Source organism: Symphalangus syndactylus, chromosome 21, assembly GCF_028878055.3.
Source record: "Symphalangus syndactylus isolate Jambi chromosome 21, NHGRI_mSymSyn1-v2.1_pri, whole genome shotgun sequence".
Lineage (NCBI taxonomy): Eukaryota > Metazoa > Chordata > Mammalia > Primates > Hylobatidae > Symphalangus > Symphalangus syndactylus.
The window spans coordinates 76,313,607-76,329,388 of NC_072443.2; the positions used below are offsets into that span (position 1 = coordinate 76,313,607).

The window sequence follows — 15,782 nt, forward strand, 5'->3', positions numbered from 1 at the left end:
GAACCCTGAGTCAAAACATGCCTACCAGAAAGACTATTGAAACAAAAATAAACTGTTACTTAGTCAATAGAAATTAATCTTTATTTTCCTCGTTTGTCCAAATGCAGTGTCAATTCATTCATTAATTCTGCAGCCAAGCAAGAAGCAATGTTTTATCATTATTTATTTATTTATCTACCTGCCCATTCATGTATTCGTTCATTCATTTTGCTAGCCACTGTGAGATTTCATGTCATATTTCTTCCCACCTTCAGCCAGCTCTATCTGTACACAGACTCCTTTCTCCTATGTCTTTAAAGCAAGTTGTACTACACGGGAAAGGTGGGCATTTTGTCCCCCAGGGAACATTTTTAGTCATCACAACTTGGAGGCTATGCTACTGGCATGTTTAATGCTAAACTACAATGCACAGGATGGTCCCTGTTCACAGAGAATCACCTCACCCAATCTGTCCATAGTCTAGAGATTAAGAATTCTTGCTTTAGGGCATCTTCGTCAGTTGGAAGCTAAAATTCATTCATTGGGCCAAAGGAATGAGATCCAATTTGAAGCAGTGACTATCTGGCTAAGATTCCATGAGAATTAAAGCTGGGTGATCCACAGTTAACTGGCACATCAAATTCCTTTCTTTCTTCAGATTGATTTCCCTAAATAACCACCCTGTTGCTTCTTGTTAGCAAGTGCCCATGTTGTTAGTGGGTGTTTCTCTGTTTCTCTCTTTATACACAAGACTCTATTTTCAAGAACATTTTCGGTTCTCTACCTCCCCCAACCCCCCTACCCACCCCATATCTATTTTCTCTTTTCACAGCCACTAAAAAAAAGTTCTAAAAAGTATACAACTCTCAGGACATCAATATTTAATGGGAAGTGGGACTAATTTGAAAGTATCAGCATTTTAAGGCCATTTTGGCAAGGCGTGTTTCAATAGTACATTATGGTTATTTATCACAAATCAAACGCAGTACATTGCTTGAAGACCGATTATTTTTCAAACTATGATAGTCTTATTTCCTGCTGTTTTTATGTTCCTTTTATGTGTAAGTTTCCCCTCTGAAAAGTATTTTTCTTTTGTTTAATTCTGTGACACATTCTTCTGTTAAAATTCTAGGGTCAGAGGCCTCTAACTGCTAGTCATGTTTTCCATCGAGATTGTTGAATTAGCAGCTCACAGAATCTCACACCACTAAACAAAACAACAAAACACCCTATGCATATAAGTACCACAGCTTTCTTTGATATTTGTTCAGAAGGAAAATTCATTTGTATAATCTATCAAGCATGTAACAATGTGCTTTTGATGGTGAAAATTGTTTTATAAATATTAATAGGTATGTTTCTTTCACCCACTTTGTATAAAAAGTGGCCTTTGTTCAAGATGAATTTTCTTTAGAATTGAGTTTCATTAATGTGACATTGAAAATCTTAAGGTCCAGACCAAGCTCAGCACCTCTGAAAATGCATTTTGTATTGTTTGTTGTTTTATTAAATGAGAAAGCTAAGGGTTTAAGCAGGCAAGTTTATTTTATTGCCCTGCTGTTGACATGGACATCAATCCATTTTTAACACATCAGTTCAAGAAGTGCATTTAGAAGGGTCTTACAGGGGGAAATAAGCATGTGAGAGTCAGTTAGTATTCAAGGATTAATCTACTCCTTTTGTGTAGCCACAGGTTTTTATTTATTTTGTTTGTTATTTTACTGCTTTTTGATTTTCATGTTAATGGAATGCACTTTTTCTAAGTTTCTCCTTCACTATAAAATATGATACCTGTGTATCTATCAGTTGGTTCACACAAGTGGATACAAGTGTGAGAACTGTGACTTAGCAGGGATTGGCAAACTTATTCTGTCAAGGACCAGTTAGTAAATATTTGGGGGTTTGCGGACCATACAGTCTCTATTGCAACTACTCACCTCTGCTTTTGTCTTGGGAAGGCAGCCATAGGCAATATGAACGAGGCTGTGTTCCAATCTGTTATCCATAAAAATAGGGTTGGCTTGAGGGTCTTAGTTTGCTACCCTTGGCTTAGATCTTCATTTGGAGCTCTTCTGTACCAATCTTTAGCCTTGGCCTTATGCACAGGTGTGATATGATTTGAGAGTCACCAACAGCCTGTTTTACCCTTCTCTTTTAGCCAGAAATCTTGTTTTCTACTATTTATGATGCGTAATATGCCAACTATTAATATTCTTCCTTTGGGAAAATTCTTATTTATTCAGAAGATGGCTTTTTATTGAAAACCATGCATAACCTGTACATATGTAAACTATGGCAGACATATGCTTAGATTTGCTCTAAACAGAAATCTCAGATTATAAAGGAACAGATAATTTTTATTGTTAGGAAGAGAGGAGAGTTCTGTAGCTTGGGCTACGCTAATGGGAAGCTCTTAAGTATAAAAAGGCATGTGCATATAAGAGAGTGGTGTGGTCATCTAACAACCTGCTAGGACCCGCTGTCTAGGAAGCTAAGCGCTTTGCATACAATCTCTCCTGCCACGAACACCTAGAGTAGAACATACTCTGATCCCCATTGTATAGACAAGGCTTGGGTTTAAGAGAGGTTAATGTGCTGAGGCATAGCTGGCTAGGGGGTGCCAAGAGTTGTCATTTATACCCTGATGTTTTTGATGCCAGTCTATATTAAGTGGTCAAGTTCAAGGAAAATCATTTAGATGACGCAACATTGTAGATGGTAAGACAGGAAAGCACTTTGTTTGTTTGGAACTATGTGTAATAGGGAAAAACAAACATTTTTCTCCTACCAAACTCTCAACACAGAAGAACACTTCTTGGACCAGATGTGTGAGTTTTTCCAACACTGACTAATCTCTGACACTAGGTAGGTATCCTATGATTCAATTTAATTCTTTTACCGTCTACCTGGAATTAGAGTCAGATCCCATAGGTTAAGGGGTCTGTCTTATCGGACTGACTCCACTTTGGATGTCAATTGTAAGACCAAGCCTCTGGTACTTCTGATGGACCAGCTGTAAATTGGGGGTTCTTAGGACTCCCTCCATGTACCCCATCATTTACTAGAATGGCTCTCAAAACCCAGGGAAGCACTTTACTTACTACTGCTGATTTATTATAAAGGTTATTTTATTTTTTATCTTATTTTTTTATAAAGGATATTTTAAATGATACAGAGGAATAGCCAGATGAAGAGGTATATAGGGCAGGGTATGCATGAAGGGGTGACAAGCTTTCCTGTACCCCACAGGTGAGCCACCCTGTAGCACCTCCCTGTGTTTGGCAACCTGTAAGCTCTCCAATCCCCTGGAGTTGATAAATTTTTATGGAGGCTTTATTACATAAGGATGATCCATTATTGTTTCTGGAGCACGGAGGTGGGGCTGAAATTTCCAAGCTTCTAATCATAGTTTGGTCTTTCTGGTGACCAGTCCCATACAGAAGCCTCCACCAAGACTTACCTTAATAGAACAAAAGACTCTCCTATCTCCCAGAAAATCCCAAGGGATTAGGAGCTCTGCATCAGGAATCAGGGTCAAAGGCCAAATGTTAGAACGCAAGATTCTCCCAGCACCCCTACTGCTTAGGAAATCACAAGGGTTTTAGAGCTCTATGCTAGGAATTAGGGATGAAGACCAAAATAATATATTTATTATAAATCACACTATCACAGACTACTTTTAAAATATAAAACAGGCATAACAAATATGTGTCTAAAAGAATCCCTTTACATCCTTAAAGTTTCTCATCCCTTACCCACTAAATAAAGACTTGGATCTTGAAGGTGGCAGTTCAATTTGAATCCCCTTTCTTAACTCCTAAGTCTTCTAAATAAATTACTTCATATTTTGGTAGTGTTTTTAACTTCCCCAAACACTTAGACATACATGCAATGATCCAATTAGGTTGTTTAGTTTTCTCTACAGAGAGCTAACAGTTGGCACAAGACCATTGCAGATATACACCCCTTTTATCCCATAGTCACCATCTTGAAGCTCTGGGTTAACTGCAAAGTTCTGTCAAGATTGTTCTCTGGAGAGAACGTCATAGCACAGAAAAACATCCTCTGAAAATCTAGCTTTGCAGGCATTTAGTTGGGATTGGCTTTTGAACTTTGCATACATACCCATTAATTATTCTCTTTCTGAAGCAGCTTGTAACTGTAGTCTTTGTAAGGAGCAAAGGTCAGCTTGAAACTATTTTGATTTACTTGTTTATTGATCTCAACCAAGAATTCCTTTATTTGAAACTCTTCCCTTAGGAAGTCAATTTGATAACGTTAGCCCATTCATTTTGAAGGTGTCAGTTATAAGTAGTCTTGCCAATGAGTAATGGAAGAGCTAAAATTACTAATAAATTAATTGGAATGCATTTATAAACCTAGTGGAAAGCCATGTACAAAGTTGCTTTTTTATTGATTATTATACCAGTCATTAACTGCTGAGAAGATTCCCCTGTAGCAAGCAGAGAACATTGGCCAATTCCTTTGGTAATTGTAGGATTCTGTCATTAAGCTTTCAATATTTTAGAAAGTACTTACTCATTCACTCCAACCATTCACAATGTGTGGACAAAGTGGTTGGGCATTTTGGGGCAAGACTAAGGATTTAAGCAGACATTAACTTCCATATAAGATTATCTCTTGTCGCTCAGTGCTACTTTAAGTCATGTGCGGTCTGTATATATACTTATAACAAGTATTCTCAGATGTTAATATGCTGGTCTATACAGATTTGTATCAAAGTGCTTGAATATTGTGGTAGGGAAACCCTTGGAGAAAACCGTCTACCTAGGGTCTCTAACACCAAGATGCCATATACAGCCATGTTTTATTTTCATAAGAAGCAAGTAGAATTAGGAGATTATAGCCACTGGTTTTCAGTGAGTGAGAAATGTTCTGTGGCTGTTTCCCTTTCAAGAGTCAGGTGCCTGTCAGCAATGCTGGAGGAGAATAGGTAGTATCTGTAAATTATTGGTCAAAGATTCCTGGCTATCAATATCCCAAGTTAAGTAAAAGAACATTGGCCGGGTGCAGTGGCTCACACCTGTAATCCCAGCACTTTGGGAGGCTGAGGTGGGCAGATCACAAGGTCAGGAGATCGAGACCATCCTGGCTAACACGGTGAAACCCCATCTCTACTAAAAATACAAAAAATCAGCTGGGCGTGGTGGCACATGTCTGTAGTCCCAGCTGCTCGGGAGACTGAGGAAGGAGAATTGCTTGAACCCGGGAGGCGGAGGTTACAGTGAGCCGAGATTGCGCCACTGCACTCCAGCCTGGGCAACAGAGTGAGACTCTATCTCCTAAATAAATAAATAAATAAACATTATGATGACATGGCATCACAGAACACTAATTTCTACATTAAGAGAGATAATAAAAGGGGTCAGAACCCAGATACCAATAATGCCACCCTCTCCACTGCAGTCTCTCCCTGATTGTATGTAAGAGATCAGTAAATCAAGGAAAGTGCCCTGTAGTCTGTCTCTATCATGGAATAAGTTTTGCTGGGTCCAGGAGAAATCCACCAGCAACAGAAACTAGAGACAATTGTGCTAATAATGCCTGGCATCCTGGCATTGTAACTGACCAGTCTTGGTCTTTTCGTGTCTTATAACTTGAATCTGAAGTGTCATAAGATGGTCCTGCACAAATCAAGGGCATGGCCCTAGTTTTAAGGATTGTTACTGCCATTTTTTCCAATTAAAAAACCAAGGCCCAGAGAAGAACTAGGTTATTTTATCGAGGTTACAGAGTTAGTAATGTATGCTAGAAATTGCTAAAAGAATATATTTTAAGTGCTCTCCCACACCAAAAAGAAAAACCAAAAACTGTATAAGAAGATGGATGTGTTAATTTGCTTCAGTGTAGTAATCATTTCACTGTGTTTAATTATTTCACTGTGTTATATGTATATCAAAACATGATGTTGTATGCTTTAAATACACAGTTGTCCCTCAATATATGCAGGGAATCAGTTCCAGGAATCTCAGATATACCAAACTTCGTTCATACTGCACAATTCCTGCAGTTGGCTCTGCAGAACCCATGTATGTGAAAAGTCGACCCTCTGGGGCTTTACATCTTGAGAATAAAAATCCACCTATAAGTGGACCCTCACAGTTCAAACCCATGTTGTTCAAGACTCAAGTGTATACAATTTTTATTTTTAATAAATGTTACAGAGTTAGTTAAGGATCAAATAAAAATCGAGTGATTCTAGTCTGGCATTCTTTCCACTAAATCTTTTGGAAATACTAGAGAGGATACTGATTCAATAAAAATTTCACTTTACCATATCAAGAAAAGGACAAAAGGGGACAAAATAATTAATAATATTGTCTAGTCTCTCTTTGCATAGAAGAGAAATGTGATAATTAGTGGTTAAATACTAAAAATATATAATAAAAATAATGAATCAAAGCTGTATCTATGAAGCTGTGCCAGTCCGTAACTTTTAATGGTTGATGGCAACTTTTGTGGTTATTCTATTGAAATGAGAACAACAGATAGAAATTACTATGTTCTTTACTAGAACGTAAGTCCCTTGACAACAGGGACCAAACCCTAAAATTTAAAGGTCAAGAAAGCCAAAGCAGCCTCTCCTGCCTGTAACATGAGAAAAAAAATGACAGTGCTTACTTTCCCTTCCCTTGTGCTTACCAGCCTGTAGAACTTAATTTATAGATCCTCAAGAGATATTCAAGTATGATTGTTTTCTTCTTTATTTAGTTGTCTGTTTTGATGCCAAGATAAACTTTGATGACAACGCAGAATTCCGACAAAAAGACATATTTGCTATGGACGACAAATCAGAGAATGAGCCCATTGAAAATGAAGCTGCCAAATATGATCTAAAATACATAGGACTAGATGGGAACATTGCCTGCTTTGGTAAGAAGCAGTTATATCAAAAGAATGCTTTGTAGATTTTTATAGAATTTAGGAAACCTTGATTTCTGAAATGTCATTTACCAAGAAGAAGTAAGCATATAAGTTTTTTTGTAGCTGAAAAGTCTTAGGAAACAATCCAAGTTTCTTCTCAAAGTTTGTTTTGATTAATGGTCACTGGTGTGAAGCAGAATTTCTCAGCTCTGGCACTATTGAGAGTTTGGGTGGGATAATTCTTTACTATCCTGTACATCATAAGATGTTTAGCATCCTAACCTCTAGATACTACTAACAACCCCCAGTTGTGAAGACAAATAAACCCATGTAAATCAATAAATTAAAATAAATGTCTTCAGACAATTCCAAATGGCTGTGGTATGCAAAAATCACCCCAATTGAGAACTATTGACTTAAAATATCTCAGTTAAACTTTGCTTAGTAAAAAATTAGAACTTTTGCTGCTCAACTCAGTATTAATATGAAGAACTCTTCTGAAATTTAGGTTTAAAACAAAATTCCTTTATCAGAGGAAATAGAAGAGGACATACACTTTAATCACTTTACTAAAGTTTCAGATTCTGTGATAACCACAGGATAAAATGTTTAATCCATTATGCTAGTTTATTAATAAAACAATTGATTTTATCACACTCATCTCAATTTGTGAAAATGGCTTCTTCAGCGGAGATAAGAATGAATCTATGGAAGCAATACAGTTTCTATTATTGTTCACAGCTTATAGTGCTCAGATTTATACGCTTCTGACTTAATCGCACAAGACTGTGTTTCTGGTAGAATCAATTCATTGTACTGGAAACTGAGGTCTTAATCTTAATGGAATTAAAATAAAAATGATTTGTAGCTCATTAAACCAACAATATCATTATATTCAGAACTGAAGAGACTTCATCCAAGAGTTTGCTGTTCAATACAATAGAAAATGACATCCAATTACAAGTGATACCAAAAGCTCTTGCTTTGTATTGGAGCAATAACTATAATGTACCAGATCACTCACATCATTCTGATCCTGATAAGCTAATGCACTCTCAATATTTGTAGGCATTTAGAAAGGGAAAAGGTATATGGGTTTAAAGCAAATTAAATACAGATTATGTATAGCCTCTGTAGGAATATGCATGGTTTGACCACGTAGTAGCCTCAAAATCTATGATTTACGCATTTCAAATTGTTTTAAGATTCTGTATAAACCATTTTTATTTTAGTTACTCCAAATGTAATTAGTCACAGTCATAGGCTTTTCTAGGGAATTGGAGGGTCAGAAAAATGAAGGGTGCTTTACCTTGTGAGTTTCTGCTGTGTTCAGGAGATTTTTTTTTCTATCTCGAGGAAAGTAATTTTATGTAATTAAGCTTAAGAAGCAAAATAAGTGCAATTGATCAATAAAACTTAGCTCTGGAAAACAAGACTTTTGATGTTAAAACTCTCTACCTACTTTCTTAAGAAAGGCTCCTAAGATGTTGGCACATTTTGGTTCCAGTTTTAACAATTGGGTTGCTGATGAGCATTGCTTATGTTGATTTGAAAGAGGAACAAGGGGATAAGAATATTGTTTTTGTGCAGTCATTTCTTCATTTGTTTCTAAGTTTATCCAGATAACATTATATAAACATGCATGACTGTACTAAGTGTAAAAAAGTATAAAATCCCCCTGAAGTTGGGAAGCCTTGTGGTTCAATCCCACAGATGCCACATTCAAAGGAGCGTATTCTCAGCAAACAAAACATTGAGAATTCCATTCTTTACTCCTGGCTCTTAAAGTATATTAAAAAGAATGAAATTCATAGGTCCTAGCAACTTCTCATAGCTTGTTTCTCTGCCTCCTGATTCTCTTAAGCTTACACTTTCCAGAACCTAAAACTTCCTTTTTTACTACTGGCCCAATTCGGTTACTTACTTAAACCTTTCCTTCTTTCTGTTTTTCAGATTGATTTAACTTCCCAACACATCCTGTTCCTCATTCCTAAGTCTTTTTTGTTTCATTGTTTGCATATGCATGTCCTGATTCTTTATCCTAAAAGTCTATGAATTAATCTGGTTTAATGGAATTCCAAACAGGACATAAATTGGCCTGGCAATGACAGAGTTCTCTCTTGGCAATATGGGGGAGGGAAAATGTTTATGGACCATTTCGTGTTGCTAAATGTAGCCTGTCTTGTGTCCCATTTGCATTTCACAGTGAATGGTGCTGGGCTCGCCATGGCTACTTGTGATATCATTTTCCTTAATGGTGGGAAGCCAGCCAACTTCTTGGATCTTGGAGGTGGTGTAAAGGAAGCTCAAGTATATCAAGCATTCAAATTGCTCACAGCTGATCCTAAGGTAACCTTTCTCTTTGTAGGAAGATTATATGCCAGTTTTAATTTCTCACCGTCAAGAGCTCACTTGTTCTTCCTGCTGAGAGTTGATAAGTCAATATGTGTACTGTGCAGCCCCAGATGCAACTTCTATCTTTTTTTTTTTGAGACGGAGTCTTACTCTGTTGCCCAGGCTGGAGTTCAGTGGCGCGATCTTGGCTCACTGGGTTCAAGCGATTCTCTTTCCTCAGCCTCTTAAGTAGCTGGGATTACAGTCACACACCACCATGCCCAGCTAATTTTTGTATTTTTAGTAGAGGCAGAGTTTCTCCATGTTGGCCAGGCTGGTCTCAAACTCCCTACCTCGTGATCTGCCCACCTCAGCCTCCAAAAGTGCTGAGATTACAGGCACGAGCCACCACGCCCAGCCCACAACTTCTATCTTATATCACATTGGAATACGTGATGATTTAACTCTCGTCTTGGGTAAAAGGCTTATAAATACTCCTGGGATCTTATTTCAGAGGTTGTGTGTACAGTCCTGAGAGGTGGAAGGAAATAAAAAAGATACAGTGTGCCAGTCGAAACATTGGTTGGCATGAACTTTATTTGGGTAGTTTACACAGAAGCGGCTGGTCCTATGCTTACATGATTTAGAGGGAAGAGTACTATGATTCCTTCTGTAAAGATGCTGAAGGTATTACCAAATATTGGAAAATTTTAGGGTTATAGGATCATATATCACTGGGAAATAATGGCCCCACCTTCTTTTGTACGCGTTCTGATTTTTATCTCTGACCATTAGTTTGTAACATATGTACTAAGTAGCAAATAACTGTACCTGGTTGCATAGTTTCTATTGCTGCTTCATGTGCATCTTTTTAACTTGAGGGTAGCTAACTAGAATGTAGCTACCACACCCATGCTAGGGGCAGTGTGGGCATTCAATTAATATTTAATCAGCTACTTTAGTAACCAAGTTAAATATCAGTATGCTTCGTTTCACCTGTAGATACTCAGTTGACTATAACATGGTTTAGGTAGATGCTTGTTACATAGAAAGACCAAAATATTTTGAAAGTCTAATGTACATGGTTTTAATTTCATTCTTTTAACAGGCCTGTGAAGTATGTAATGTGCCACAACAATTTGATATAAAACTTTTTCTTTAATTTTTTGATTTTTTTTGTAGAGACAGGGTCTCGTTCTGTCACCTAGACCAGAGTGCTGTGGCGTGATCATAGTTCACTATAGCCTCAATCTCCTGGGCCCAAGCTGTCCTCCCCGCACAGCCTCTTGAGTAGCTGGGACTACAGGTGCACGCCACCATGCCTGGCCAATTTTTTTTTATTTTTTGTCTTGCTGTGTTGCTCAGGCTGGTCTCAAACTCCTGACCTCAAGTGATCCTCCTAACTCAGGCCCTCAGAGCTGTGGGATTACAGGCGTGAGCCATCACAATTGGCCTAAACTTTGAGAATCATTGTCTCAATGTTGTTAGAGTATCTAATAAATTGAGTTGGTTACTAAAATATCTGAAGATGTGGGAAATCTGAATCATTACTAAGAAAATCATAAATGAAAATAATACCAGATTTTTTAAAAAAGAAATGTGATCTGAACTAAATATGGAAGCTTCCCATTAATAAATATACTGGCAATAGCCTGTTTTGTTTTGCATGCATAAAATTTTGTCTTATATTGGTAGTACACTTGTCTGTTTTCCTCATGACTTAAATAGTTGGTGGCCTTATGTTTTTGCTTGTCTTTTCTTCTGACTCACAAAACAGACGGCAAGGTATTATTAGCACTTATCTTCAATTCTCCAGTGCCGTTCAGGAATAGCAAAGTTATTGAAGTTCAAAGGCAGCCAGTCATGAGGAAGGTATTCGCAAAAAGAACAATGTTTCCACTTACATAAGCACTTTGTTTTCATTGGTTAGGTAGAAACACCTATCAGTGGCTCTCTAATCATGTATTAATTCACTTATTCTTACTTCCTACTGCTTTCTAAGGGAAGAATCATTTTCCTCCCAGAGATTCCCAAACCAGTTGAAATCTGTAAATAGCGAGACACACAGTTCCTTAAGCTGCTTGAACCACAAAGTACCCAGAGGACAGACGATTGTAATAAAATACTGAACTTTTAGCGTCTACTGAAACTCTGTGCAAAGGATAATAGAGAGCCATTGAGAGATGAAATCTACCAGGACAATCATTGGATTTCGTTGAAATAGCTTTTCTTAGTGGCTCACCTCAAATTTTAATTTTGTAAAACCTATAGGATGGGGAGGGAGAGTGGAAAAATTACTGTCAGAGTCATTTTTCTTCTAAAAAAAAAAACCATTCTCTTCCAAAATTTTGACTTTATGGAATATTTTCAAATGCTTGGATTATTTCAACTTTTTTTGAGATTAACTGTCATCTTGGGTAGATAAAGGTATGTGGGAGTTATTTTATTTTTCTCATGCTATATCAGGAAAATGAATGCACAGCTCATCTCACAGTACTTTTTCCAAATCTTGAAATTTCAAAACCAGTTAAAAAACATAGAAATGTAATGAGTATTTTCAATCCTGGCTTCGTTTCACAAAATGTAGAGAACAGAACCTAAAAAATAGTATAGATGAGTTGATGTGATTTTGCAAGGAAACTGGCTGTAGTTTTGGCAGTAATTATTTCGTGTCCACCTGCCCAAAAGTAGAGGTTCTTGAGAGCCCAAAGCTAATTATTTCAAAGGTATCAATTGTCTTGTTAGATATAAGGATTACTTAGTTGAATACACAGAAAGTCAAAATTACAGAGCACCAGTTTTTGTTAAACTTTTATCAACTGATATTTACAACTGCTTATTTGCAGTGTGTCTAAGATAATTCTGTTTAGTAAACACGTCATTCAATAAAAATATTACAGGTTGACATATATTTCCACTCATGATGTCAGTCATAGAGCTGAAAATTTTAGTTATTTTGCTTGACTGTTAACCCAAATGCTGATTTTCACTTGGACCTAACACAAGTATCTCTGCAACTAATGTGTTTCTTATTATTTTATCGTATATATGAAATGAAGTTCCTCTACCAAGCTGAATAAAACAAGAGTCTTTTCAAGATAAACTCACTTACTGAACTGAATTCATATGAAGTGTATCACTAAATATTTTATAATTCTCTTATTTTCCACCTGAGCTTGAGATGAGAGAAAAGTAATAGAGTTTGTTCTGCTGGTGGTCTTCATCATTTTGATTTAAAGAATTCTAAGCGTTAGTATTCTTTAAATCATAAAGAGCAAAAACGATATAAAATAGAAAATAGCAGTAGGGTTTTGTGGTTTTCTGTTAAGAATTTAAAGACATTTAAAAGAAAAGCACTATATAGAATGTTAACCTTGGGTTTTTGTTTTCCAAATTATACTCTGGTTTCTATTTTAATTCTGAACTTAGAATTCCAAACGTGTAGCAAATGTAACATCTGGAATATGTTGTGTTCACTTACACAAAACACCTAGTGTTCACTTACATGAAACATCTTGTGAAATGAATACAAGGAAAGGACACTTGGCACGAATATCTCTAATGACCCCAGCTCTGTTGGCCAAAGATAAGCAAATCTTTTGCTCTCTGGAGGCCTAGTTTTGAAAAGCAAAAGTATATGATTGGCATTAGTAAAGGCACCTCATTGGATTTGATTCTACTTCCTGGTTTAGATCCATCTTTGAATCATATTTTCAAAGCCCTTGAAATATCTATGAAGAAATGTGCTACCTAAGCACCAAAGACAAGTTGAAGAATGGAAGGGACTGTTAGTGGGATTCTTATGCCAGACTGCCTGGGTTCCAGTCTTGTCTTTACCACTAACTGGTTGTGGGACCTTGGGCATGCTATTTAATTTCTGTGTACCTTGGTATCCTCGTTTATAAAGTGATAATAATAGCAGTACTTACCTCAGAGGGTTGTTTTGTTACACAAATTGAGACACACATGCACACTTTCCATTTAGAGGGAAAATAATTTCATATGACAGTATCATTTAAAAAATTTAATAAACTTTTATTAAAGTATAATCTACATACAGAACAGTATACAAATTTTAAGTATACAGCTTGATGAATTATTACAAAGTGAACATACCATCTAGCCTCCAGCCAGATCAAGAAATAAAACATGGCTGGGTGCAGTGGCTCACGCCTGTAATCCCAGCACTTTGGGAGGCCAAAGTGGGCAGAAGGTCGGGATTTCGAGACCAGCCTGGCCAAAATGGTGAAACCCCGTCTCTACTTAAAATACAAAAATTAGCTGGGCGTGGTTGCAAGTGCCTATAATCCCAGCTACTTGGGAGGCTGAGGCAGGAGTATTGCTTGAACCCGGGAAGCAGAGGTTGCAATGAGCCGAGATTGCGCCATTGCGCTCCAGCCTGGGAGACAAGAGCGAGACTTCGTCTGAAAAAAAAAAAAAAGTAAAAGAAATAAAACATAACAGGGATCCTGGAAGCCTCCTCCTCATGCAGTCCCCAACATTTTCCTACCCTCCTGTCTCTCCAAAGATAATTTCTTTTCTTTTCTTTTTTTTTTTTTTCTTCTGACTTAGCCTCCTGAGTAGCTGGGACTAAAGGCGTGTGCCACCATGCCCAGCTAATTTTTGTATTTTTAGTAGAGATGAGGTTTTGCCTTGTTGTCCAGGCTGGTCTCAAACTCCTGACCTCAAGGGGTCCTCCCACCTTGGCCTCCCAAAGTGCTTGGGTTACAGGCAGGAGCCACTGTGCTCGCCCCTCAAAGGTAATTTCTAGTGTCACAGATTTGTTTTGCCTATTTTTAAACTTAATATCACTGGAATCATGCCCTGTATACTCTTTTGTATTTGTTATCTTTTACTTTACTTTTGCTATTGGTTAGTCTTTACAATGTTAGTCATTCAGGTAAGTATGAGGCATTATCTCATTATGGCCTTTCTGTCATGACTAATGAGGTAGAGCATCTTTTCACGTATTTATTAGCCATTTGAATATACTCTTTAAACTGCTATTGCCTCATCTATAGACATGAAAATAATACCTTAAAGCATTGTTTTAAGTACCAACTTGCAAACCTTTCTAAAGCATAGTGAAAACTTTAGCTTTTGATATTTTCTGAGTGTTTCATTCCATTATCACTTCCAAAACTTAGATTTAGAATAAATGCACATCTACAGAAATGGGAGGTGTCTGATACAGGTTCGGTGATAATCAGTGTTACTTCATGTGTTGTTTTGAAATGGATGGAAGGTGTAAGTGACTCAGCTTACAATGATTCTCTACTCAGACAACCAAGGAAACAATTTAATAAAGGGAGGATTAAATTCATGTTTGAAAGAAGAACAAAATATAATTTGTTATAAATTTGAGAAGAGGCCAGCTCTTTTTGTGCTCTATGGTATATGCTTCAGAAACTTTAGAATGTGAAGCCAGAGAAGTAAAACTGCATGCCGTATTTCAGTATCAGGTATATGCAAATGCCTTACATTTTAATAAATATATTTTAGGATTCACTTGTGCTGTCTCATATTTTTTAATTATTGCACATTTAGAGTTTATTTAAGTACAAAGAAGAATATCCTGTTTTCTTTCAGATACATGCTTATAACAGAGGCATGGAGCTGTTTAAACTTAAACTGAGGTACCGTAAAATTGTCAGGAGTTGATTTGAATAACCAGTGATTCACGGATTGAGCAGCTCCAAACCAAAAGTGCTTCCAGGGCTCCATCAAAAGAACATGAAGGGAAGACTTTTATAGGGCAAACACGAAAGTAAAGCAAAGAAAATACTGGATTGGTTATACTTATCCTGTTGCCTTATTTGGTCTATCCTGCTGGAAAGTTCTAGTTATGTAACTGTAAGTTAGATAACTAGAACTTTCTGCTTCCAATTCGTTAGCCTTAAGTTTCATTTTTCTTTAACATAGGCATTTACAAGAAATAGCTCAAGTTTTGTTTATGTCTGCAAATCAAGCAGAGTTAAGATCACTTATGAGGCCTAACTGGCTTTGTCTGCTCAGAGATTCTTCAGGTCCGGTGTCCATTTTAATTTATTGTAACAAAGCAAAACCTATTTCATTACACACCACATGTATTTGCTGAAATATCTTATCTGCAAGCGACTGTTTTCTTTGTAGGGAAATAGAACTCTTGTAGGAATTTATTTTCGAATATAGTGCTCAATACTTTATACAACACGAGCATTATTTTTGAAATGACTACCCTGCATTTCTATTCTTGCAGGTTTGCTTGAAAATATGTATTTTTTTCATATAGAGTGGAAAACATTAAAATTCCAGGCAGCCATTCTTTCTAGTGGTAGTCGACCTGATAGTCTAGTCTGTTAAGAATAATAAAATTAATTTTGTATTGATGAATTTGCAGCCGGTCGTTCAGTCTCCACTTCCACTTAGAATAGCTCCTTATTTAGGGCAATCACTCTGCATGAGCTAGAGGATGGAAAACCGTCTACCGCTCTGGGCCTTTTTCTTTTTTCCCCTGGCAGTAGTTTTCCCAGTGTGAGGAATTCATAAATGTTGATTTTTGCATATCTTTTCCTGATGTCCAGTTAATTAAAATTTCCAAGAAT

At 36.9% G+C, this 15,782-nt stretch overlaps 1 protein-coding gene across 4 annotated transcripts in view; it reads left to right on the forward strand.

Moving 5' to 3' along the window:
• SUCLG2 (succinate-CoA ligase GDP-forming subunit beta) overlaps positions 1 to 15,782 on the forward strand; it is a 406,175-nt gene that overhangs the window by 171,031 nt on the left and 219,362 nt on the right. For all 4 annotated transcript variants that reach the window (XM_063630773.1, XM_063630772.1, XM_063630771.1 and 1 more), the window contains exons 8-9: positions 6,712 to 6,873; positions 9,071 to 9,213. In XM_063630773.1, coding sequence (XP_063486843.1) covers positions 6,712 to 6,873; positions 9,071 to 9,213 — 305 coding nt within the window. The remainder of the gene's footprint in view (positions 1 to 6,711; positions 6,874 to 9,070; positions 9,214 to 15,782) is intronic.